The sequence below is a fragment of the Kogia breviceps genome, chromosome 8, assembly GCF_026419965.1.
Source record: "Kogia breviceps isolate mKogBre1 chromosome 8, mKogBre1 haplotype 1, whole genome shotgun sequence".
Lineage (NCBI taxonomy): Eukaryota > Metazoa > Chordata > Mammalia > Artiodactyla > Physeteridae > Kogia > Kogia breviceps.
In genome coordinates, this window is record NC_081317.1 from 41337396 (window position 1) to 41362426 (window position 25031).

The following is a 25031-nucleotide window of genomic DNA, read 5'->3' on the forward strand; positions in this document are numbered from 1 at the left end:
TGAAGATTTTCCCTAACTCACCTCCACTAAGCGTGGCTTACCTTGGCTCCCCACACCCAGTTCTTCACCCCGCAGCTCTGGCCTGGTTCATTGCTCTGCTTTCACTCCAGCTGGGGTTTTTTTTGCCTTGATAACTCCTCTCCACTTTCCTAAACTTTGCAAAGATCAGAGAAAGTCTCCCCTTCTCCCCAGTGCCCTCCCCTAGTCCTCTAGCCACGTTCACCTCTTCCTGACCTTAACTCCTCTTGCACATATGTGTTTATCCCATTGTTTCAGTTAGGGTTTTAAAAATATATTGTAACAGCTTTATTGAGGTATAATTGGCATGCAATAAACTGCACCTACTCAAAGTGTAGAATATGATAAGATTGGATATGTGTATATACTGAGAAACCATCACCACAATCAAGATAAAGGTACGTTCACATACTGTTGGTTTCCATGCCCCTGTGTCATGCCATCCTTCTTTGCCCCTCATTGTCAGGCAACCATTTTACGTCTTCTTTGGTGAAGCGCCTATTAAAATCTTTTGCTCACTTTTAAAACTAGGTTGTTTGTTTTCTTATTATCGAGTTTTGGGAGTCCTTTATATATTCTGATCTATAAATATTTCCTCCCAGGCTGTGACTTATCTTTTCATTCTCCTAACAGTGTTTTGAAGACTAGAAATTTTTTATTTTTATGAAGTCCAATGCATCAGTTTTTTCTTTCATGGATATGTTTTTGATATTTAAGAAATCTTTGCATAACCCAAGGTTGCAAAGATTTTCTCCTGTGTTTTTTCTATAAGTTTCATTGTTTTAGATTTCACATTTAGGATCTATTTTGTAAGGTATGGATCAAAGTTCATATTTTTGCATATGCATATCTAATTGTTCCAGCCCGTTTGTTGAAAATACTAGCTGTTTTCTGCTGAATTGCCTTTGCACTTTGTCCAAAATCAGTTTTCTGTATTTGTGTTGGGTTTATTTCTGGGCTCTCCATTCTGTTCCATTGATTGATTTGTCTATCTTTATGCTGGTATTACATTGTCTTGATGATTATTGCTTTATAATGTCTTGAATTAGTTCCATAATGAGTCTAGTATTAGTTCTTCAACTTTGTTCTTTTTCAAAGTTGTATTGGCCATTTTAGGTCCTCAATTTCCATAGAATCAGCTTGTCATTTTCGAAAAACAAAAACCCAAAACCTGCTGGGGGTTTGACTGGACTTCATTGCATCTATAGATCAACTGGGGGAGATTTGGCATCTTATTAATAATGAATAATCCACAAACCTGACATATTCTCCGTTTATTTAGGTCTTATTACACTCAACTCCACTGGTTATAAACTTAAAACTTTATTTGAATACAGAACATAGGATATTAAATTCCATAATGTGTTAAGAGAGAAAGGAAACTGAAAGATATTTGGGCTTATGGGAGCTGCAGCCCCTGACCTCCTGGAGCGTCCTTTTGCCATTCTCTGCACCAGGGGTGACAAACATGAGAAGTACAAGCCTATGGGGCAGCACTTTGCATAGAAATTTGCAGGTGATGTGGTTTGAATTTAGATAAGGTGTAAGCTCTTGGAAAAACAGTAAACCCAACAGGCCTTCCTGAGTCCTGATGACATGATAGGATTCAGGCAAGCACAGGGGCCCTTGATTGTGCCATAGCTTTTAATTAAACACAGCAGTATTTAATTGGCTAGTTAATTGATGTGCTGCAGCCCTCTATCACAGTTGAGTAGTGGTCTTAGAGGTGTCACCCCAGGTTACGTGTGTATGTAGGTTGTGGGATTCCTCAGTTCTTTCAGTCTTGTGAGTTTCCATTCCGGAAGTGCTGGGCATCTAAAGTTTGGTTACTTCTGCTTTACCTTCTCACCATCTCTGTGTAGGAGACTTGGGGTCAGCCTTAGTTTGACACAAAATGTTTCTCACCTACAGGATTTTGAAGAACCTATTTAAATCAACAAAATCTTTTTTCTTTTCTTTCAGGAAAAACGCAAAGCTGAAGAAGCCCTCAGTGACCTCAGGCGTCAGTATGAAACAGAAGTGGGAGATCTACAGGTGACAATAAAGAAACTCAAAAAGGTAGGTATGTGGCAGCTGGACTTTGAGGGATACTTTCAGTATCTCAATGCGTCTACATTTTTAGCAACTAAAAACATGCGGAATCATGTGGAAGCAGTGGATAGATCAGATTTCAGAATCAAATTGGACTCCTTGGCCAGAATTTTTTTAAAGGCCTGTAATTTCTATTTCTTAGGGCAGCCTATCTTCTGCATAGATCTAATAAATATTTCTGGTCCCTTGAACAGTTGTCCATCAAACCTCAGTTTTCTTTCCTTGGTCTTTACCAAGTGCCCTCAAGTCCCATGTGTCCAGTGGACTGTCTGCTCATGACAGCAGGGACACTGTCTTTCCTGGTCCTGTAGCCCTACACTCAGCTTACTGCAAGGTATATGTATTCAGTGAATATTTATTAAATGAAATGAATATTTCTCTTCTCTGTGGAAGGTTCCAGATCTAGAGGACCGCTGCTCAGCAAGAAATGGGAGAGAACCTGTTGACATGAAAGCAGAGGTGTGATTGGTTTTGGCCTCTGCTTTATTTGGTTTCTAATGATTAGGGTCCATTTCACTCAGTGGTATGCTGGTAGACGTTTAACAACAGGCTCTGGAGAGGGGAGGAAGGGAGGAGGCATTTGTAGCATTTGCCGATCTTCATGGTATAAATATTCCCACCATTACCGATTTCAAGCTACCAAGTTGACATCACTGAATGCAGAGTTTGGGAAGAAATGCTTAAAATAAGTAGGTTTTCGCCTGCTGGTACACATTGGCTCCAGCATAATACTGGATTCACTTCCTGCATGTGGATGGTCTCCATAACTAATGGAAATACCTTAGCTAAAATGAAAATGGGTACTTAAAAAATAATCGTCCTTGAAAGTGGCATTGTGAATTTAGGCACATCACTTTGCTTCTCTGGTTGTTCATATGATAACCTTTAATGCTCCTTCCAGTGTTTATACTGAATGAGATTAAGTGACAATTAACTGCATTTGTGGGTTACTGCAATTTAAACCTCTGGAATTATTAAGAATTCTTCCCAGTATCCTTGGAAAAGTATTATCAATGTCAACCTTATATCTGATTTCCAAAGGTCATTAGACCATAATACTATTCTTGTATTACAGAATTTGAATGGACCAATCCTTTGCTTAATGCCAGCGTCACAGATTCTCCTAGTCACTGTCCTCAATTATTTCCGTGTCATCCAAATCTTTAAACTAAGAGAATGTTTGCAAGAGGAGACACAGAGTTGTTTTTTCATATAGCATGTGATGAAGACCGAATAGGCACTGAACAGTAAGAGTCAAGAGTGATGAGACCCGAGTCCTTATCAAGACTGTGCCACTTTCGGACCTCCCTGGTGGTGCAGTGGTTAAGAATCCACCTGACAATGCAGGGGACACGGGTTTGAGCCCTGGTCCAGGAAGATCCCGCATGCCGTGGAGCTAGCAACTAAACCCATGCGCCACAACTACTGAGCCTGTGCTCTAGAGCCAGCGAGCCACAACTACTGAGCCCACGTGCCACAACTACTGAAGCCCACGCACCTAGAGCCTGTGCTCCACAACAAAAGAAGCCACCGCAATGAGAAGCCCGCACACCGCAACGAAGAGTAACTCCTACTCGCCACAACTAGAGAGAAAGCCTGTGCATAGCAACAAAGACCCAACGCAGCCAAAAATAAAAAATTTTTTTTTAATTTAAAGAAGACTGTGCCAATTTCTTCTGTAACACCTGGGACAGTTGGCTTCATCGTTCTTTTTTTTTTAAAAAAAATTATTTATTTATTCATTTATTTATTTATTTTTGGCTGCATTGGGTCTTTGTTGCTGCACGCGGGGGGCTTTCTCTAGTTGTGGCGAGTGGGGGCTGTTCATTGTGGTGCACAGGCTTCTCACTGCGGTGGCTTCTCGTTGCAGAACATGGGCTCTAGGTGCACGGGCTTCAGTAGTTGTGGCACGTGGGCTCAGTAGTTGTGGCTCACGGGCTCTAGAGCGCAGGCTCGGTAGTTGTGACTCTCGGGCTTGGTTGCTCCGCGGCATGTGGGATCCTCCCGGAGCAGGGATCGAACCCGTATCCCCTGCCTTGGCAGGCAGACTCTTAACCACTGCATCACCAGGGAAGTCTGGCTTCATCACTCTGATCGTTAGCTTCTCATCTGTAAGATGGGATTAATAATAAACTGTCCTGACTAACCATAGTGACTGACATTATATTGACTTTGTAGCTTATTGAGCTCTTCTTCATAATTAAAAAAAATCGAATTCTTAAACTTTCTCTGAGGAAAGTTCAAATTTCCCACTTTTACAGATGAGAACACTGAGTTCCAGGTTAAATAACTTGCACAAAGTCACTCAGCTAATAAGCAATGGGTTGTCTTTCTGTCTTTACATAGTTGGTGCTTTCTCACTTATACCAGACTTCCTGCCTGCCTGATAGGGTTGTTCTGCAAGAGAGTAAGAGATGATTTATGGGAGAACATGTTAAAAGCTGTAAAGGAATATACAGAAGTTTACAGATTTAGTATAATCGCCAGCCATTACCTTATGCCAGTGGTTCTGAGAAACTCATTTTTTTCCCCACAATTTTTTTTCTCTGAAATTGGCATGATCTTAAAATCAGTGGCTCTTTCAGCTTCAGCCACTTGAAAACCTTCCACTGATGCCATCTGGCAAGATGAAGAAAGTCTATCATCAATGTACTTAGATTTTGATGAAATATCGCATTCATTTTGATCAATGCATGCATATTCTATTAATGGACACCTCCAAATCCCCACATTTCCCAAGGGATGTAAGCTATGTGTAAGAAAGACATTTTTGTTGTCCATGTTAGGTGTGCTTCTGAGCCAATTTAGTCTGGCAATACTCAGTACTATCAACCAGGAAGTAAAGCTCATTTGTGTATTTATATAATTTTGTGTGTGTGTCTCTAACTTCATATCATACTTAAATTTTATTGACTTAAATCATTAAATAAGCATTTTTGACATCACCATGAAGAAAACATAGTTGATTTTTGACACCAATTCTGCTCTTAAAAATCTTGGACTCTAGTAAGAGAGTTAAAACACTCATAAGTAATTATGATACAGAATAGAAAGTGTTAAATGCAGATAAAGTTTAAGAGAATATAAAGGTCCAGACTCATACGCAACATAACTGAAAAAGGGAGGACTGAGTTACTTGATAGTTGAATGGTTTCCCCAAAATGGCTTTTCAGTTGTTTCAAAGAAAAATATACACACTACTATATATAAAATAGATAACACAGACCTACTGTATAGCACAGGAAACTGTACTCAGTATCTTATAATGACTTATAATGGAAGAGAATGTAAAAAAAGAATATATATATGTGTGTAATTGTACATAAGTACATATGTATAATATGTACTTTACACCTGAAACTAACACACTGTAAATCAACTATATTTCAATTTAAAAAAAAGAAAAAAAAAATGTACCTTGGCAAAAAAAAAAGAAAATTCATGAAATAAGAAAACCCCTTTTTTAAATGTTTAAATTATTTAAAGCAAATTTTCAAATCCTTCTGGATTATATGTAGTTTAATGATTTATAAGGTTGTATAAATGTTGAAAATTGGAGACATCTAGAATTCCCATATCTATATGCACATATATTCCTAAACTTAACCAAATCAATTCAAAGTGAGTTTGTAAACGCCCAACTTTTATTTGCTTTTTCAGCTAGAAGAACAATCAAAACACATAAGTCAAAAGGAAGATGTGGCTGCATTAAAAAAACAAATTTATGATTTATCAATGGTAAGAATTAACTTTTCACTTACAGTAATATATTTCCTGTTAGACTACTGTTTCCTAAATAAAATCATGCTGTGATTTCAATGTTCCAGGAATAAAAGCTTAAAGAGAAATTAATACTACAGTTAGAGAAAGTCTTTGAAATACCTCTGACTAAAGGTATTATATTTATGCAGGCTTTTTCCCTCAGTGATACCTGTTGTAAATGCTTTTTTTTAAATCCAAAGCAATAATGGCATGGCCTTTAAATTTTAAATAGTTAACCCCTGCATTCTTATAACACAAACTTTTATCTGTTTCCTGGCTTTGTAAGATGAGGTATTATTGCCCTGCCCTTCCTCCAACTTTTCTGTCTGTCCCTTTTCCATCTTCTGCTGACCATATCTTTACTATTTCTGTTGCCCAAACTGACAACATCTGCATCTGTTATATTATCGTCATTTTCTTTATTTTGTTTTCAGGTTGACTCTAAAAGTTGAAAACCAGTAATGAACATTTCCTTTATCGTGACTCTAAATATTCTCCCTGCAGAGCCAAGAAGTGAGCTAGAATTGCAGTTCTTTCTCTCCAGTCATCATCCTTGTGCCACTCAAAAGAGAAGGCCCCCCAGCTTTGTGGTCAGATAAATTCCCTTTATGCATTACCAGTTTCAGATTTTTCTACCTCTTAGTTGGTTTTGTGCTTGGATCACAATGTTCTCGTAGAGTTGCTTACTTCTCTTGGATTCTCTGGTGGAAGTTTTTGGTTTCTTGTAAAAAGAACCTGCCATCTTCATGATATTACCGATACCTTGCAACTTCTTATTTATTCTTTCCAGTACATGGAATTTGTTTTTTTCTCCTTGAAAATATTAATGTTGGAGTCCAGGAAATTTCAATTCTTATTGGACTGGCTGCTTCTTAAACTTGCTACCCAGATGTCATCTTGGAATTTCTGATCATTTTAGGTAGCTGTGGTAAGATTCCTGTACAGCTAGGCAAATATCTGTTTAGCTCAAGGCCTCTCCTCTGAAAGATGGCCTTCCTCAGAGCTCTGTGTGTGAAGCTGGCTGTCAGACATAGGACCCCAATTACCAGATGCATGGGGCCTGGATGTTCAGAGAGAAGCCTTAGCTTTCCTTTTGGGAATCATTCAGTTATTTTTAAAAAGACGAGCCCTGTCTTGTTGCCTTTGGAATCAACTCCGGCTTATCTGCTCTTCTTTCCTAGGGTAAGAGCAGGTAAAGGCTTGAGAGGCAGCATGTCTTAATGTACAGTTTTAATCTCTATTTCCAGCCCCCCTTCTCACTCTCTGGGGTTCTGCCTGACCAGTTGTCTCTTCTTTGTTCTACAGCAGAACCTTCAACACACATCTTCTGGACCTCCTTTTCCCCTACTCTCTTCCCTTTGTCAGCACATTGCCATCCAGTTTCCTTTTTCCAGCAATATGTTTAAATCACTTGACTGCTGATGGGCCCCTCTTCCATTCTTTTAATTTTTATTGGTTTATTTCCTTTGGTATTTCATGTTAATGGGGTCTCAAAAGGGAAAGAAGACAAATTCATGTGCCCAGTCCACCATATTGAACTGGAAGCCTCCAATGATTTTTTTTCTTCTTTCTCTTTTCTTTTTGTTTTTAAGAAAAATATAGAAATTTCCTAACCACACTGGCTCATTTTCAAGTGTAAAATTAAAAATGTTAGGTGATAGGATTTATTGTGAAAAGTAGCCAGTCTACCTGGTAACAGGTATTGTTAATTCCACAGAATATCTATCAGTAGTTCCACAGCTCTCATTAAGTAAAACAGATGTTTAAATGTTTGGTCTCCATTAATTTGCCAATAACATGTTAAAGTACATCATGATAAATTTTTGACTGTTGTAGTTTCACATCAAATGTCAAGTATTTTTTAAAAAAAGAACTTTGAGGGCTTCCCTGGTGGTGCAGTGGTTGAGAATCCACCTGCTGATGTAGGGGACACGGGTTCGTGCCCCGGTCTGGGAAGATCCCACATGCCGCGGAGCGGCTGGGCCCGTGAGCCATGGCCGCTGAGCCTGCGCGTCCAGAGCCTGTGCTCCACAATGGGAGAGGCCACAACAGTGAGAGGCCCGCGTACCACAAAAAAATAAAATAAAATAAAATAAATAAAAAATAAAAAAGAGCTTTGAGGATTTAATTTTTGACACTTTCTTTAATACTTTATGAAAATTTCAAATTACCTTGAATTGATAATTAGTTCTTTGAACACCAATATTTGAAGACTTTTGGAGGGGTGAGAGTGATGTGTGGGAAGGTTATACTACACTTGACTTCACTTCACCCGGGTAGAAGAAACTCTGAGTCTAATGTCCTGCACTGTGCCTTTCCTCTAGGAAAATCAGAAAGTTAAGAAAGATCTTTTAGAAGCACAGACAAACATAGCCTTTCTTCAGAGTGAATTAGATTCTTTGAAAAGTGATTATGCTGATCAGAGTCTGAATTCTGAAAGGTATGAAACTTCACATTTTACTTTTCAGTTTGAGTGGAATGTTTATTTAGGTAACCATCCATTGTGAATGAAGCTCAGCTATGTAGTAATAAAGGGTTATTTATTAACTTTACTAATATGTTCTTTGCTTTCTAAAGATTTTACTTTTAGTGTCAGATTTCCTAGTGATTTTCGTGGTTTTAATTTTTTAAATTATTGGCTGCTCAGGAAAGTGCAGGGCTTAGTAATGTTTGAATTAACTGGCAGCAGAAGAATATTCCTAAAGTGTCAAGAAGCAGCGCTAACTGAAGTGCTTTGAAGGTAGGAATCCTGGCCCTACAACATAAAAAAATGGAAAATGAGATATCTTAGGCAAGTCATTTTATTTTGCTGTGCTTTAGTTTTGCAGTATGGTGTTAATAACATATGACCTAACACACATGTACCCGCAGAGGCATGTAATTATATATAAGGAATATACACATGTATATTTATATAGAGATATTTAAATATAAAATGCATCTATATGCATTAGTATATGTGTGTATCCCCTAGTACATGTACACTTGAGAAAAACACCTTGTGTTTTGTTTCTTGGTTTGCAGACTTTAATCAGAATTAAGGTCCTGTAATGGAAAGCAGTGAAACATTTATTAAGTGCTTACTATATACAGGTCCCTGAGCTAGATAAGGCGTTATGAGTATGGAATATATAAAAAAAGAAAAGACGTGGCCTCTGCTCTTTGAGAACTTCAAATTTAGTTGGGAAAAATTAAAAGTTAAAAGGGTTACAGAGTTAAACAGCATAAGAACTCAGCAATGTCAGAAACAATACCACTGCAATGTCACAGGTTGGGTTCATTGCCATGAGATGGTAGACAGAGTGTTCCTTTAGTTCAGAAAGGTGGAGACTTTATTAAAGAAGAGACACTTGAGATGAGTTTGTCAGCAAGCAACACAGGTCACACTGACAATTGCCCGGCACTGTCTTTAGTACTTCACTAGCGTTAACGCATTCATGGTTTCCTATGAGATAGGGACTTTCCTTATCCCCATTTCACAGAAGGGAGAAGAGTCTCAGAGATGTTCCAGGTGAGGCAGAACCCAAAGCAGGGGCAAGGACATGGGGAAGGGTAAGACTGGTTTGGGGAACAGCGGTCAGCCTGGTGGACAGAAAAAGATATTTGGAATGGAAAGGCAAACGTTTAAAAAAAGATTAACAAGTTTAAAAGCTAGTTTAAGGGTATAATGTAAGGCCCCAGAATTTTTGGCTAAGGAACTTAAATTCCTACAGACAATTGGGAAACTTTTAGCCTTATCAAGAGAGCAAATGGACAGCTTATTACAGACAAAATTTGACAGCCTGAGGGTTTTTGGAAGCTAGTGATGGGGTTTTATCTGCTTAGAAATGGGGCAGGTGTGAGGTAGGGGCTGGAGGTAAGTGGCTGATGTTCTGAGTGGACCAGGGCTTCTTCATAATAAAGCAACAGAGGAATCGCTGAGCATGAGTTTACAGTGAACAGAAAAAGCCTGGTACTGTGGATTCCTCTGTGGCTTAGGGTAAGGAAGGGAGGGCAAGCAGGACTGGGAGCACAGAGACAAGAAGGAATCACAAGAAAGGAGAATACAGCTGGGGCTGAAGTTGCATTCGGCTTGGAACGAGCAGAGAAGAGTCAGAGGTGAGAGAGTGGATTGGGCTGAAGGGACTGGTAATGTGAGTAGGTGGGGAGAGGGGACTTAGCAGAACATCAGGGGATTCAGTCCCAGTGAAGAACAGAGCCAGATCAGTGGGCTGGGGTGGAGGAGCTGGTGGGTGCGGGGAGGGGGATGGGAGAGCAGAGCCTTGCGAGAGGAAGCAGAGGCGTGGGTGTGCTTGTGGGTCGCAGGAGGAGAGGAGGCTGCTGATGTCTCAGAGGAACCGGGCAGCAGCACAGAGAGATAGAAGACCATGGTCAAGGACACAGGCCTTCGGAAAAGGCGGAAAGAGGTCTGGGAGGGTAGGTATCGGTAAGGCAGGACTGAACATCTAATCCGCATTCAAACATAAAATATAATTTTACAGGGATCTGGAAATAATCCGAGAGTACACAGAAGATCGAAATAGTCTTGAGAGGCAAATTGAAATACTCCAGTAAGTTCTCATATAAAGTCCTCATCACATTTACATTTAACTTATATTTTGTTAGTAAAACAGGTGCCACATGTAACACGAGTTGCCATATATCAAAGGCTGGGTTCGCGGCTCCACGCGTGTCCCTTCTCCACACGGTGTGTTCAGCATGTCAGCTTGTCTTTCTGATGCTTCTAATCCTACATAAACTATTCAAATCCAGGGACTAGAGTATAATTCTCTAAAAGTCCTCGCAAGTCAGGTGATATGTCCGGCACGCCTTTATGATACCTTTATTTTACCGTAAAGGACAATGGCCCTGACCTCATCAGCTGTCTCTGCAGCTCAGCACACTGAGAGGTTTCAGGCGTCTCACATAGTGCATGTCACATCACTAGGCATACACGATCATTCTTTGGCAATTTATTGTGTCTGGTTAGCAGTATATTTTTCTTTTATTTTTTTTTAACCTCTTGGAAATATTACACCTGCTCTGTCAAGTTTGCAACTAAGTTTTAGGAATTCCATCCTCTGAGACCTTCCCCACAAAATCTCCCCCTTTTCCACTGCCCCTTTCTCTCTTTTTCACCTAGGCAGTATTTTCTTCTGGTTTTAGTTCCCCCAAATGATGTCAGGTCAGATTTGACAGATTTGAGATAAGCATCATTATGAATGCTTATTACATCTCACCTGTGGCAATGATGGAGTTGATATATTACAAGAATCCTGTTAATTCATTTATTCATTCATTCAGCAGGTTTTCACTCAGCACCTTTTATGGTTCAGGTATGCCAGGAGCTGAGGATACAGTAGCAAGTAGGAGAAAAAGGCCTGTCTCTTTATGGGGCTAGTCTAGGGTTAGAGGATAGAACCTGATCAATACTTACAGATGTTAGATGCCAAAGGAGGGGCAGGGGCCAAGGGGAGCCGAGTGTCTCGTAAGGGCATCCTCCTAACCTGGAAGGTCCAGGAAGCGTCTGACTTCTGAAGGATGAATAAGCCTGAAGCAGGGAGATAGTAGCCAGTCTCCACGGCAGAGACTTCATTTGATAGAAGAGATTGCTTAGTCTCTGATAGCTTAAATGGCTGCTGTAAGGCATATAGAAAGTAAGTGCCTGAGTTGGGGTTTGAACCCTGAGTCAACATTGGAGCCTTTAACTGGTATAAAACAGTGCCTGGAGGTACAGCACCATGCCACAAGAAGGATGCAGGAGTAGCCAGGAGAAAGAAGTGTGACATAACACAGCACATCCGTGCAGGGGGGAAAGAGAGTAGGTGGGGCCGGCTGGCTTCAGGCCTTTAGGGAACAGAGACCTGCACCAAACCTATCCAAACAATGGAGCTACCTGAAGGAGCAGTAGGTTCCACAGCATAACTGACTCACTCCTAAAATGCCTTGAGACCTCTAAAGAGAGGTGACACATTGTTATGTTGCACTTCTAATAATGAATTATGATCTCAGTTTATGAGGTTTGAAGGGAAGTGGTAGAAAGATACAAGCGGTGGTAATGCCAAGTTCTGAATATCACAGCCTGAAAAGAAGTGGTGACTTTCACCCCCACTAATACTTTCCTTATCTATTTATTTACTTTGTAGAACAGCTAACAGGAAACTGCATGACAGTAACGATGGCCTAAGGAGTGCCCTTGAAAACAGTTACAGCAAGTTCAACAGATCCTTGGTATGTGATAGAATTTTATAATGCATTTCATTCTTTCTCGTGGTAGAGTGTTTTGATAAAAATCATGTATTTTCTTAGAAGAGAACTTATAATAATGAGAAACTATTTCATATAATAAAAGGAGACAACATTTTCCCAACTTAAAAAATATGCCACTCCTTTGCATAAATAAATGTCTAGATGTTAGCCAACTCTTTGTTCAATGTTCCAGAAAACCAGAGAAAGATGTATAAGGTGTGACTTGGGTCCTGGAAGAGTTTATAGTATAGTAGGGAGTTAAGATGCGCACAGATAGCAATAATAGAAGAAAAAGTGAGATGTCTCATGGAGGTTAAAATATATATTGCCCAGTTGAGAGGAGAGAGAGGGTGCTTCTGGCGGAGGAGTTTATTTAGACCCATTGGTTTGTTCTTTCTGGTAGTGAGATCATCAGAATGGAGGCCTTGGGCTTTAATCCCTCCTACAGAAACAAGCTAAGGCCCATTTGGAATTTTGAGGACCTTTCCCTAGACTATATGTGCCAGAAAGCCTCTTCCCCCACTTTTGGGGGTCAGCTTCAAGGTTGGGATTCCAGTGCCACAGCTTTGGGTATGGATGAGTCAGTCACTAAGCCAAATGATGGTTTGAGAAGAGATAAATCCACAGTCGGTATTGCAGGGCCCTGGCAAATCTGGGGAACCAGGATTCCCCTTTATGGCTTATATGGTAGGATTTGGACTTAAGACACGATGAGGAGACAGTACTATGGGCAGTTGTTGAAGTTTTTCCCTCGATTTCTGTGCTTTCGTTTTCTCATGTAGGATACCAAACTTTTAATTACATTAGTAAACTAGTGTGCTACAGTTTTTTAAAATGTACATAAAATTTTTACATGGAATAACAAAATATTACGTATGTATTTTATGTATTATAGCGCATAAATAATATATCACCAGGGAATACAATTTCCAGAAGCAGTCCTAAATTTAATGCTCATTCTCCTCAACCTCTGGGCTATGACAGGTATGTTAACACCCACTTACTTTTTGTTAAATTCTGGAACAGAGTTAAAAGGAAAGTACATTTCCTTACAGGTGAATTAGAATAACAGAATATATTTGGGGCGCTAATATCTGTTTTCTACTATCTTACTTTAAATTTCTGAAACATGAAACATGTAAAGATTAAAGTAAAATGTTTTAGAGAGAGTAAAGTGATTTCTTTAAGATGTTATCATGACTTGGTTTTATGTATGCTTACCCTTACCTCATGCCTATTAAGTCTTGTTTCTTAGAAGTGCCCTCAGTAAGAGGTGTTTCAGGGAAGCCAGTGGAACTACCATGTGTGATGTGGTGATATACGCAGTATATGATGTTGAGACTCTTGGCACAATCTGTAAATGTTTAATAGCTCAGTATAATATTATGCAAGCTATGTTCAAGGAAAGGCAAACTTTCAAAACAAACAGAAATGTGGCAAGTAGATGTTTATGTGCTAATGTATTTAAGGAGTCACAGAGGCTTCCCAGAAGTGAGGATTTAGCTCTATTTTTAATCAAATGAAGTGAAATATTAGCCCTGTTATAACTTGAGATCTAGCAATAAAAACTGAAAGATTACATTTGTGTACACATGTGTATACATATACATGTCCAGTGTTGCTACTTAAAAGGCTAACTTGGAGTATGTCAAAGTTTGATGGTAGACGTGAGTGCATAAACTGCAGGTCTCTGGCTCTCCATTTCTGATGCCACTTTCATAATTTATGTTCCTTCCCTTTTCATTTGAGGACTTTTGGTCTAAAGAATAATGTACTTAGTATCTTGGCATTAGCAAAATGGCCATATCCCCTTTCAGGAAGGTCTGTTTCCAAGGCTTACTGGTAATCACTTTTAATAAAATTCTATCCAAATATCAGAGGTTTTTATTATTCACTGATTTGTTTAATAAAAAATTTGAATGGTTTATCTATTTGTAGGCAACTGGCTTCTCTGTTTTTGAGAAATAGATGTTACTTTTTTTGAGTTTAAAAAGGTATTATTCTTTATTTTTAAAAATAGTGATAAAATACACATAACGTAAAACTTACCATCTTCACTATATTTAAGTGTACAGTTCAGTGGCATTAAGTACATTCACATTGTTTTGCAACCGTCACCACCACCCACCTCCAGAACATTTTTCTTTTTTCTTTTTTTTTCCACATACACACTATTTTTTTTTTTTTTTTTTTTTTTTTTTTGTGGTATGTGGGCCTCACTGTTGTGGCCTCTCCCGTTGTGGAGCACAGGCTCCGGACGCTCAGGCTCAGCGGCCATGGCTCACAGGCCCAGCCGCTCCGCGGCATGTGGGATCTTCCCAGACCGGGGCACGAACCCGTGTCCCCTGCATCGGCAGGCGGATTCTCAACCACTGCGCCACCAGGGAAGCCCTGTATTTTATTTTTACAAGAGATAAACTGACACCAAGCATTGTAAATGGATGACCACAACAAAAGCAACAATGATTGCAATTACCAAACACGAAGCACTCTCATACTATGTCATAATATTGACATTCAGTCCAGTAATCCTCCACTGTAACAGCTTCTTTACTTTGCAATGAAAATTGACTTGTATATTTTTTGCCTCTGAGTCCTTGTGGGATTTTTTTTTTACTCAAACAGAAAGTCACAAAAATTATAATCATCCTCATCAGTTCACTCAGTCCCATGTAATTTTTTTTTCATCTTGATCTTTTGTTGGCACTTTTATGAATTCATCAGTTTTCCGTTAGCGTTCTGAAAATGCTTCTTCATTCAGTTCAGCAGTATAGTCAGTTACTAGAAACCTGTACTTGTCAGTCTTTTTCATGAATTCCTTGAAGATGAAACCCTTTTATAGGAACATTTTTGCAAAAGCATCATAGTACACCCAGAACTGTCTGTAAATGACAAAAGACTTTAAAATGACCATGGTTAAAGATTTGATGAAAGTTCATAATAATGCAATTGACAAGGAAATTTAGTTATTTCTGAGATATACATTTTAAAGTAATAACTAGAATTATGACTTATAACATTATACCAGAACATATAAGATTTTTAGAAATTTCATGTAATATCTGAAACATTTATATTAACATATTTCCATATAAAGAACCCAAAGAAAGTTTAGTATTAGTTGTTTGTTTGTTTGTTTGTTTATACTGCAGGTTCTTACTAGTCATCAGTTTTATACACATCAGTGTATACATGTCAATCCCAATCGCCCAATTCAGCACACCACCATCCCCACCCCACCGTGGTTTTCCCCCCATGGTGTCCATACGTTTGTTCTCTACATCTGTGCCTCAACTCTGCCCTGCAAACCGGTTCATCTGTACCATTTTTCTAGGTTCCACATACATGCATTAATATACGATATTTGTTTTTCTCTTTCTGACTTACTTCACTCTGTATGACAGTCTCTAGATCCATCCACATCTCAACAAATGACTCAATTTCGTTCCTTTTTATGGCTGAGTAATATTCCACTGTATATATGTACCACAACTTCTTTATCCATTTGTCTGTCGATGGGCATTTAGGTTGCCTCCATGACCTGGCTGTTGTAAATAGTGCTGCAATGAACATTGGGGTGCATGTGTCTTTTTGAATTATGCTTTTCTCTGGGTATATGCCCAGTAGTAGGATTGCTGGATCATATGGTAATTCTATTTTTAGTTTTTTAAGGAACCTCCATAGGTTCCTTAAAAAACCTATGTATCGGGCTTCCCTGGTGGTGCAGTGGTTGAGAGTCCGCCTGCCGATGCAGGGGACACGGGTTCGTGCCCCGGTCTGGGAAGATCCCACATACCGCAGAGCGGCTGGGCCCGTGAGCCATGGCCGCTGAGCCTGCGTGTCCAGAGCCTGTGCTCCGCAACGGGAGAGGCCACAACAGTGAGAGGCCCGCGTACCACAAAAAAAAAAAAACTATGTATCACTTATGAATATAGATGCAAAAATCCTCAACAAAATATTAGCAAACCAAATCCAACAATACATTAAAAGGATCATACATCATGATCAAGTGGGATTTATCCCAGGGATGCAAGGATTTTTCAAAATCAATGTGATGCACCACATTAACAAACTGAAGAATAAAAACCACATGATCATCTCAGTAGATGCAGAAAAAGCTTTTGACAAAATTCAATATCTACTTATGATTTTAAAAACTCTCCAGAAAGTGGGCATAGAGGGAACATACCTCAACATAATAAAGGCCATATATGACAAACACACAGCTAACATCATTTACTCAAAGGTGAAAAACTGAAAGCATTTCCTCTAAGATCAGGAACGAGACAAGGATGCCCACTCTTGCCACCTTTATTCAGCATAGTTTTGGAAGTCCTAGCCACAGCAATCAGAGAAGAGAAAGAAACAGAAAGAATCCAAATTGGAAAGGAAGAAATGAAACTGTCACTATTTGCAGATGGCATGATACTATACATAGAAAATCCTAAAGATGCCACCAGAATACTACTAGAGCTCATCAATGAATCTGGTAAAGTTGCAGGATACAGGATTAATATACAGAAGTCTGTTGCATTTTTATACACTAACAGTGAACTACCAGAAAGAGAAATTAAGGAAACAGTCCCATTTACCACCTCATCAAAAAGAATAAAATACCTAGGAATAAACCTACCTAAGGAGGTAAAAGACCTGTTCTTGGAAAACTAAGACACTGAAGTAAGAAACTGAAGATGACACAAACATATGGAAAGATATACTGTGTTCTTGGACTGGAAGAATCAATATTGTTAAAATGACCATACTGCCCAAGGCAATCTACAGAGTCAATGCAATCACTAACAATGTAATACTAACAAAATACCAAAGGCATTTTTCTAGAACAAATAATTTTAAAATTTGTATGAAAACACAAAGGACCCTGAATAGCCAAAATCATGTTGAGAAAGAAGAACAGAGCTGGCGGAATCATGCTCCCTGACTTTAGACTATGTTACAAAGCTACAGTCATCAAAACAGTGTGGTGCTGACAAAAACAGACACACAGATCATTGGAACAGGATAGAGAGTCCAGAAATAAACCCACACACTTATGGTCAATAAATCTATTACAAGGAGGCAAGAATATACAATGGAGAAAAGACAGTCTCTTCAGTAGCCAGTCCTGGGAAAGCTAGACAGCTACATGTAGAAGAATGAAATTAGAACATTCTCTAATAACACTATATGCAAAAATAAACTCAAAATGGATTAAAGACCTAAGTGTAAGATCAGATACCATAAAACACATAGAGGAAAATGTAGGCAGAACACTCTTTAATATAAATCATAGGAATATTTTTTGCATCCATCTCCTAAAACAAAGGAAATAAAAGCAAAAATTAACAAATGGGACCTAGTTAAATTTATGAGCTTTTGCACAGCAAAGGAAATTATCAACAGATCAAAAAGACAACCCACTGAATGGCAGAAAATATTTGGAAATGTATGACCAACAAGGAGTTAATATCCAACATATATAAACAGATTATATAACCCAACATCAAAAAAACAAACAGCCAAATTTAAAAATGGGCAGAAGAACTGAATAGACATTTCTCTATAAAGAGGTTGCTGATATCCAACAGGCACTTGAGAAGATGCTCAACATCACTAATCATCAGGGAAATGCCAATCAAAACCACAGTAAGATGTCACTTTACACCTTTCAGGTGCTATCATCAAAAAGATGATCTCATCAAAAAGAACACAAATAACAAATGTTGGCGAGTATGTGGAAAAAAGGGAACCCTCATACACTGTTAGTGGGAATGTAAATTGGTGCAGCCACTATGGAAAATAGTATGGAGGTTTCTCAAACAACTAAAAATGGAACTACCATATGACCCAGCAATTCCACTTCTGGATATATATCTGAAAAAAACAAAAACACTAATTCTAAAAGATGCATGCAGCCCAGTGTTCACAGCAGCATTACAATAGCCAAGATATGGAAGTAACCTAAGTGTCCATCAACAGATGAATGGATAAAGAAGAGGTAGTATATATAAACAATGAAATACAACTCAGACATAAAAAATAATGAAATTTTGCCATTTGCAGCAACATGGATGGACTTGGAGGATGTTATGCTATATGAAATAAGTGAGACAGAGAAAGACAAATACTGTATGATATCTCTTATATGTGGACTCTTAAAAATACAACAAACTAGTGAATATAACCAAAAAAAAGAAGCAGACTCACAGATACAGAGAACAAACTAGTAGTTACTAGTGGGGAGGGGAGGAAGGGGCAATATAGGGGTAGGGCAGTAAGAGGTACAAACTATTAGGTATAAAATAAGCTACAAGGATATATTGTACAATGTGGGGAATATAACCAATATTTTATAATAACTGTAAATGGAGTATAACCTTTAAAAATTGTGAATACCTATACTGTATACCTATAATTTATATAATAGTGTACATCAACTATACTTCAATTAAAATTTAATTAAAAGCATCTTGTAAATTTAATTTTATTGCTTTTGTGGCCTTATTGGATTTTAAGTTGTATATTTGTTTTAGTTTTGAGTTTTTTCTAAGAACTCTAACAAAAATATAACTTGTTTTGTATTTTTACATATTTAATTGTAATGAAAATATTCTCAGGCAGATAAGAATAGTTTACTTTTAAAAGGATTGGGCTTCCCTCGTGGCGCAGTGGTTGAGAATCCGCCTGCCGATGCAGGGGACACGGGTTCATGACCCGGTCCGGGAAGATCCCACATGCCACGGAGTGGCTGGGCCCATGAGCCATGCCCGCTGAGCCTGTGCATCCGGAGCCTGTGCTCTGCGATGGGAGAGGCCACAGCAATGAGAGGCCCGCGTACCACAAAAAAAAAAAAAAAAAAAAGGGTATGTATATAGTTGAGTTTGAGAAAGTCTCATCTATACCAATATTTTTTATTTAGATTCTGTATTTTCATGGAGGTGATTTTTCAATCAGGATTTTTTTCTCCTTCATTCCTTATCAAAAATATGAATAGGTTAAAAAAATAAAGTTCTGACTAATCATGACATGGAGCTGAATTTGTACTATATTATAATGAGAATGGTTTCTTTAGGTTCCTTACAGGTTGACCTAAAATCAGTGTCAGAGGAGAGTTTTATAAATGATGAGACAAACAAAAAAATGTACACAAAAATTCACACACAGCCAGCTAGGTAGTTTGAGATGTAGTATGAAATTCCTGTCCCAGGAGACTTTATAATTGAGCAACATATTTAGAGAGAGTTAGGTGATTAAATTACGTTTTTAGTTAATTTTAAACATTTGATAATGGCACCAAAATATTTTTGACTTCTCAGATTTATATGGCTTATATTTGTATTTATATTAAGATTACCTTCTCTTTTCTAAGAACATTCATCTCTTATTATTTCTCATATCTGGAGACCTATATACCCTGCCCATTTCCTCTTTCTGATGACAACATGTAGGCCAAGTGGCTAGGATGATGCCCAATGTGTAGTAGAAACTAAGTAAGTTGTAACCCTTGTTTTATTTCAGTATAAACTTAGATACTTATGGGAATCAAATGGAAAAACAAAAGTAAATGAGGTAATTAACATTTATAAAATGTTGGAGTTTCCCAAGTGGAAAGATCCATAGAAGTCAGGAGTTCTAGCCTTTGTATGGGGCATCTCCCTATGAAACCTCTCCCATAGGAGTCTTTCCAGACATGTCCACACTTAGTGGCAGAAAATTCATCTCGTATGCCAAACCGTTCCAGGGCCACACATTTCTGATTGCCTGTCATTTTTCACCATGTTGATTAGAGATGTGATTCCCAGAAAAGTTTATCAGTTGGCCCTGAGAGAATATAGTCGTCCTGTGTCAGCTCTTCAAATATTTGAGGAGATAAACCATTACAACTTAAGCCGAGTGCACTGAAACATTTCTCAGACTGGAGGGTTTAAAGTCTCAGGTCATAATAGAGGTATTATTCAGAAATGGACATGCTGTTCAAAATATGGTCTGACCACATTAGAATAAAAAGGTTCACATGTTCTGTGTACATTTTTCTTAAAACAACTTGAGATTGCATTTACATCCTGGGCATTCTAATTCTTTTTGTATCAGGAAATAAAGAAGGTGATTTTTTTAAAAAATAGCTTCCTTTATTAAATGTTTGATTTAAATGTCTTTATCTTAATTGATTGTTGCATAGAATGAACTATTGCTCTGAGCATTTTATTTCCCCTGTTGCTTAATCATGGAATACACTGCAGCTCTTGGCAAGAATGAGAATATCAGTCTTCTTGATTCTGTTGCTGTCTGATTCCATTGCTGTGTCATCTTGAGCATCGCCAGCCCTCAGGTACAGCAAGCCTCTCCTTTGTCACCAGGTCATCCCGCTCTTCCTACATGGATGAGGACTGTGACTCTCTGGCCCTCTGTGATCCCATGCAGAGGATAAATTGTGACATTGACAGCCTGCCTGAGAGCTGCTTCGACAGCGGCTTGTCTACTCTGAGAGATTCCAATGAGTATGACTCGGAGGTGGAGTACAAGCACCAGAGGGCATTCCAGAGGTCACATGGCACGCAGGAGAGCTTTGGGGGTGATGCTTCAGACACAGACGTAAGCCCCAAAGTCATTTCTCTCCTAGGCCTGATCTTCCATAGAAATATGTATCTCACCCCGTTTGACCTTTATCTGTGTGGGCATTGTTTTAAAGGTTATACATGTGAAACATAGGTGGGAGAATGTTTCTCCCTATCAAGTTAGGGAAAACTCTCACAGATTTCCTTTTGCAGCCACTCTGTTCCATAATAGCATTGACTGTTGATTCAGCAGCATATTTTTCTTCTTTTTATTTCATGATGTATATGTGTAATGAAAGACTTTGGTTTTTAACGGCTGACTTTAAAAAACAAAAACAAAAACAGGTTCCTGATATAAGGGATGAAGAGACATATGGCTCAGAAGGCGTGGCTTCTATCCTGGACTGGAAGCCGCAGGAGTCTGCTAGTGAAGGCAGTGTCATTAGCTCCTTGAGAAAGCCCATCTCAGCACTTGCACCACAGGTAGGTGGTTTCAGAGACACTTTTATTCATGAACACTGTTCATCTTCATGCCATATAACTTACTAGGAAGAAAGCTGGCACTATCTTTGTCACTCACTGTGGCTTCCTTCCCCTAGACAGACATGGTGGGTGATAACCATAAATCTTCCAGCTCACAGAAGGCTTACAAGATTGTGCTGGCTGGGGATGCTGCAGTAGGAAAGTCAAGTTTGCTCATGAGACTTTGCAAGAATGAATTTCGAGGAAACACAAGTGCCACCCTGGGTACAGTTTCTTTTTCAGTGAATAATGGGAAAATGACCTTCTTTAGGTTGATTCTATTTTCTTTAGGGATTATCTACAGACACACAGATCTCTCTCTTTCTCTGTCTCTTTCTCTCTCTCTGTATAATAAATATGTATATAGGAAGAGGTGTGTGTGTGTGTGTGTGCACATGCACTTGAACACACACGTGTCCTTCTCTATAGAATAGCCCTCTGTTTTGGCTAAGGCCTAAATTTGGGAGAGGAAGACTAGCAAAGGACTGAGGTATCTGCTTACCCAGTGAGATCAACCAGACAAAGTTTAGAGCCAGAGATGACAGATTCATTTATTCAGCAAGCATATCCTGAGTCCTACTGTGAGCCACATACTGTTGTAGGCACTACAGATACACAATAAACAAAGTCGACAAAATCCCAGTCCACAGTGAGGGAAATGGATGAAAAACACATTTTAAAAAATGAGGTTTGGGAGAGGTACACTTTTACACAGGGTTCCCAGGGAAAAACTTTCTGATCAGGTGTCATTTGATGTTGATAAAGTGAGCTTACCAATAGCCAGTTTGTCGTTAAGGTCAATATCATAGCCGAGTGTATGTTCCCTCCCCTCCTTCACAACAGAATACATGAGTAATACCTCTCAGAACAAGGAAAAAATAGTGTCCTCATTTCCCAAATTTGCATAGTAATCAGTAAAAGGAATTGAAGGAAGATATGCAAATTATCATTTACTTTTCTTCCTTATCTAAAGAGTTCTTATTTTGATAACCAGAAACAGAACAGATTACCTTCTTCACAATGGATGTCTTTCTAAATTTATGGTTCTCTGTTACACCCTTCAAGATAACAAAGCTGAAGGTTCACTTTAATTTGATTCATAAAAAGCCTACAGGGCTTCCCTAGTGGTGCAGTGGTTGAGAGTCCGCCTGCCGATGCAGGGGACACGGGTTCGTGCCCCGGTCCGGAAAGATCCCACATGCCGCGGAGCGGCTGGGCCCGTGAGCCATGGCCGCTGACCCTGCGCGTCCGGAGCCTGTGCTCCGCAACGGGAGAGGCCACAACAGTGAGAGGCCCGCGTACCGCAAAAAAAAAGCCTACAATATTTGGTTCGGTTCCTAGGAAGCCTGGCATATATACACATCATATACATGTACTTATATACATACACATGTATATACCTGTATATATATATAGATATACATAGGCACATTTATGTGCATGCATACACACAGATGTAACTGAGTCCATCTAATTATGTGGACACATAAAACAAATCCTTCCCCAAGTCAGCCAACCTGCAATAAGCATCTGCACGCACATGTATGGTCTGACTTCTAATTAGTTTGTGAAGGTCACTGTCCTTGAAGGCCAGGTTCATTCCTCTCTGTCTTGCCAAACTTTGGTTTATTGGCTTTTGTCTCATCCTAAAGAGGGCTTGAAAGTAAAAACCAATGGAATTATTTACGTCGTGTTCTCCATGTTCTCTTATATTCCTTTTCAGGAGTTGATTTTCAAATGAAAACTCTCATTGTAGATGGAGAGCGAACAGTACTGCAACTCTGGGATACCGCTGGCCAGGAGAGGCAAGTGCTTTCCATAATGCTTTGGATTCTGTTGAGTTGCACAGACAAGCCTTGTAGGATACTTGGTGGTTTTTGTACTCATATAATTCTGATAGAGCACATTAGAATTTCAAGAATGCTTGTTTTTTTCCACATCCTTTCCTCCTTCACTGATCCATCAGTCGTGTGAAGAGGATCTTTAAGCTTCCTTTGAATTGGTGAGCCACTGAGAAAGAGAATGCCCTATCCTAAGGAGAAAATTTCGGTGAGGCGGCATTCCTGAACGTGGCAACAGTGTGAGGAGCTGCATAGCTGGGGCACCACAGAAGATGGAGAGGAGGACCTGTCAGTTCCCCGGTTCCAGGGCAGGGACACAGACCATTGATAAATAGCAGGCTCGCATCTGGCCACAGACAGTACCCTGTCTTTCTTTCACTGCTGATGGCCAGAGCATCAAGCATAGGTTTTAATCTTATCTAACTCTTAGGGAACAGACTGTATCCAGTTGTGCAGCAAACAAGTATGGAGGTACCTGCCAACCTCTGTAACCAGGCACCATTCAGGGTGTTCAGATTCAACGGTGAATAGGTGGACACAGACAACTGCCCACATGGAGCTCAGATTTTCTAGCAGCATTTGAAAAATATGTGTGGTTAACATAGCTATTTAAGATCCTGTAAAATACTGCACTCGGTTTAGGACAGATAGGGTGAGGTGTGCTCTTCCCCTGGTGAGCCCCCGACACCCTGTGCGTGTGCCCTGTGGTGTTCCACATGGTTAGTTCTTCTACCACCCACCCACAATACTCCCTACCCACCAGCCAAAAAATAATTTTTCTCTGATGTGCCTCTCCTTCCATCCTTCTCTGTGTCCCACAGCTGGGTTCTGGTAGTGTGTTGCTGAGGCTGAAATTTTTAGGAATTATCTCAGCCTTGTCCTGGCTATGCTCTGGGGTTTGTAGACTTTCTTGGGATTATTTGGTAGAGAAAATGATTGGCTTTTCTAAATCACTAGCCCAGATTCTTATCCTGTTACCTTTCACCAGGTCATTCTAGGCCTCAGGGATGACTATTTCACAGTAATAGGTTGCCATTAAATTCTTCTCAATTGGGACTTGTTTTAAAAGATGAGGGGAAAAAAGTGAGCACAAAGGAGATGAAGAATGAGGCAGCACCAAACTGACTGATTAGAACCATTATGTGCTATTCTCTTTTCCAGATTCAGAAGTATTGCCAAGTCTTATTTCAGAAGAGCAGATGGTGTTTTGCTGCTGTATGATGTTACGTGTGAGAAAAGCTTTCTTAATGTACGAGAATGGGTAGATATGATTGAGGTAAGAATTCAAAACAGAGAACCAGAAAATTACACGGGAGAGCTACAGGCTGTCTTGGGAAATGCTGTTTCTCTTCTTTGTCAAAACGAACTCAATTACAAGCCACTGATCCAGGCTCTCAGGAAGAACTGGATGTGAGAAGCGGGGTTCCCAATGGCACTTGGCAGTACTGATCTCCTCCTCAGTAGCTGGGCAAGTTCCCACAGAGCTAAGGACACTACTAAAGTGAGCTTCTGGGGTGGGGAAGTGGGGGAAACCCCTGGGTTTTCTTATAGATATAATCAGAACCTGATTAGCAGCAAGTGAAAATTCAGGCAACTCAAAAAGGAGAAGCAGCTCTCACAAACAAGGGGGTGATGGGACTGGGTGTGTAGTGTGACTAGAGGTGTAATAGCGGCTTCCACATGTGCTAGAAATATAGGTGAAACATCAGCTGGGTGTGAGCTTGTGCCAGGCCCAAGTTCTATAGGAATTGTGTTCTCAACCTTACTCTGGTGGTGATTTGGGTCTTTACACACCCCCAAGGTACTACTGAAATACCAACTGGTATTTTAAATGTGTGGTAACTATCTGTGCTTTCTTTTGGTCAAATGAGATGGTGTCTTTCATCTGAGCCACTTTCATATCCTTTGTTTCATGGTAAATAATTTTTTAAAGTAGGAAATGATTTTGCCCACACGTAGTGTGCTACCAACAGTTATTAATCACCATAAAACTACAGTTCAAGCCATGGTTCAGTAT

General features: G+C 39.4%; 1 protein-coding gene and 1 long non-coding RNA gene across 3 annotated transcripts in view; one reads left to right on the forward strand and one right to left on the reverse strand.

Moving 5' to 3' along the window:
• RASEF (RAS and EF-hand domain containing) overlaps nucleotides 1–25031 on the forward strand; it is an 85531-nt gene that overhangs the window by 35092 nt on the left and 25408 nt on the right. The window contains exons 4-14 of one of the 2 annotated variants that reach the window (XM_059072288.2): nucleotides 1981–2076; nucleotides 5770–5847; nucleotides 8196–8311; nucleotides 10353–10421; nucleotides 11997–12081; nucleotides 12995–13083; nucleotides 20454–20688; nucleotides 20997–21134; nucleotides 21251–21398; nucleotides 22897–22978; nucleotides 24176–24290. In XM_059072288.2, coding sequence (XP_058928271.1) covers nucleotides 1981–2076; nucleotides 5770–5847; nucleotides 8196–8311; nucleotides 10353–10421; nucleotides 11997–12081; nucleotides 12995–13083; nucleotides 20454–20688; nucleotides 20997–21134; nucleotides 21251–21398; nucleotides 22897–22978; nucleotides 24176–24290 — 1251 coding nt within the window. The remainder of the gene's footprint in view (nucleotides 1–1980; nucleotides 2077–5769; nucleotides 5848–8195; nucleotides 8312–10352; nucleotides 10422–11996; nucleotides 12082–12994; nucleotides 13084–20453; nucleotides 20689–20996; nucleotides 21135–21250; nucleotides 21399–22896; nucleotides 22979–24175; nucleotides 24291–25031) is intronic. The other variant, XM_067041282.1, reaches the window with a different exon arrangement.
• Nucleotides 1–25031, reverse strand: part of LOC131761473 (uncharacterized) — an 83551-nt gene that overhangs the window by 7797 nt on the left and 50723 nt on the right. The window lies entirely within an intron of this gene.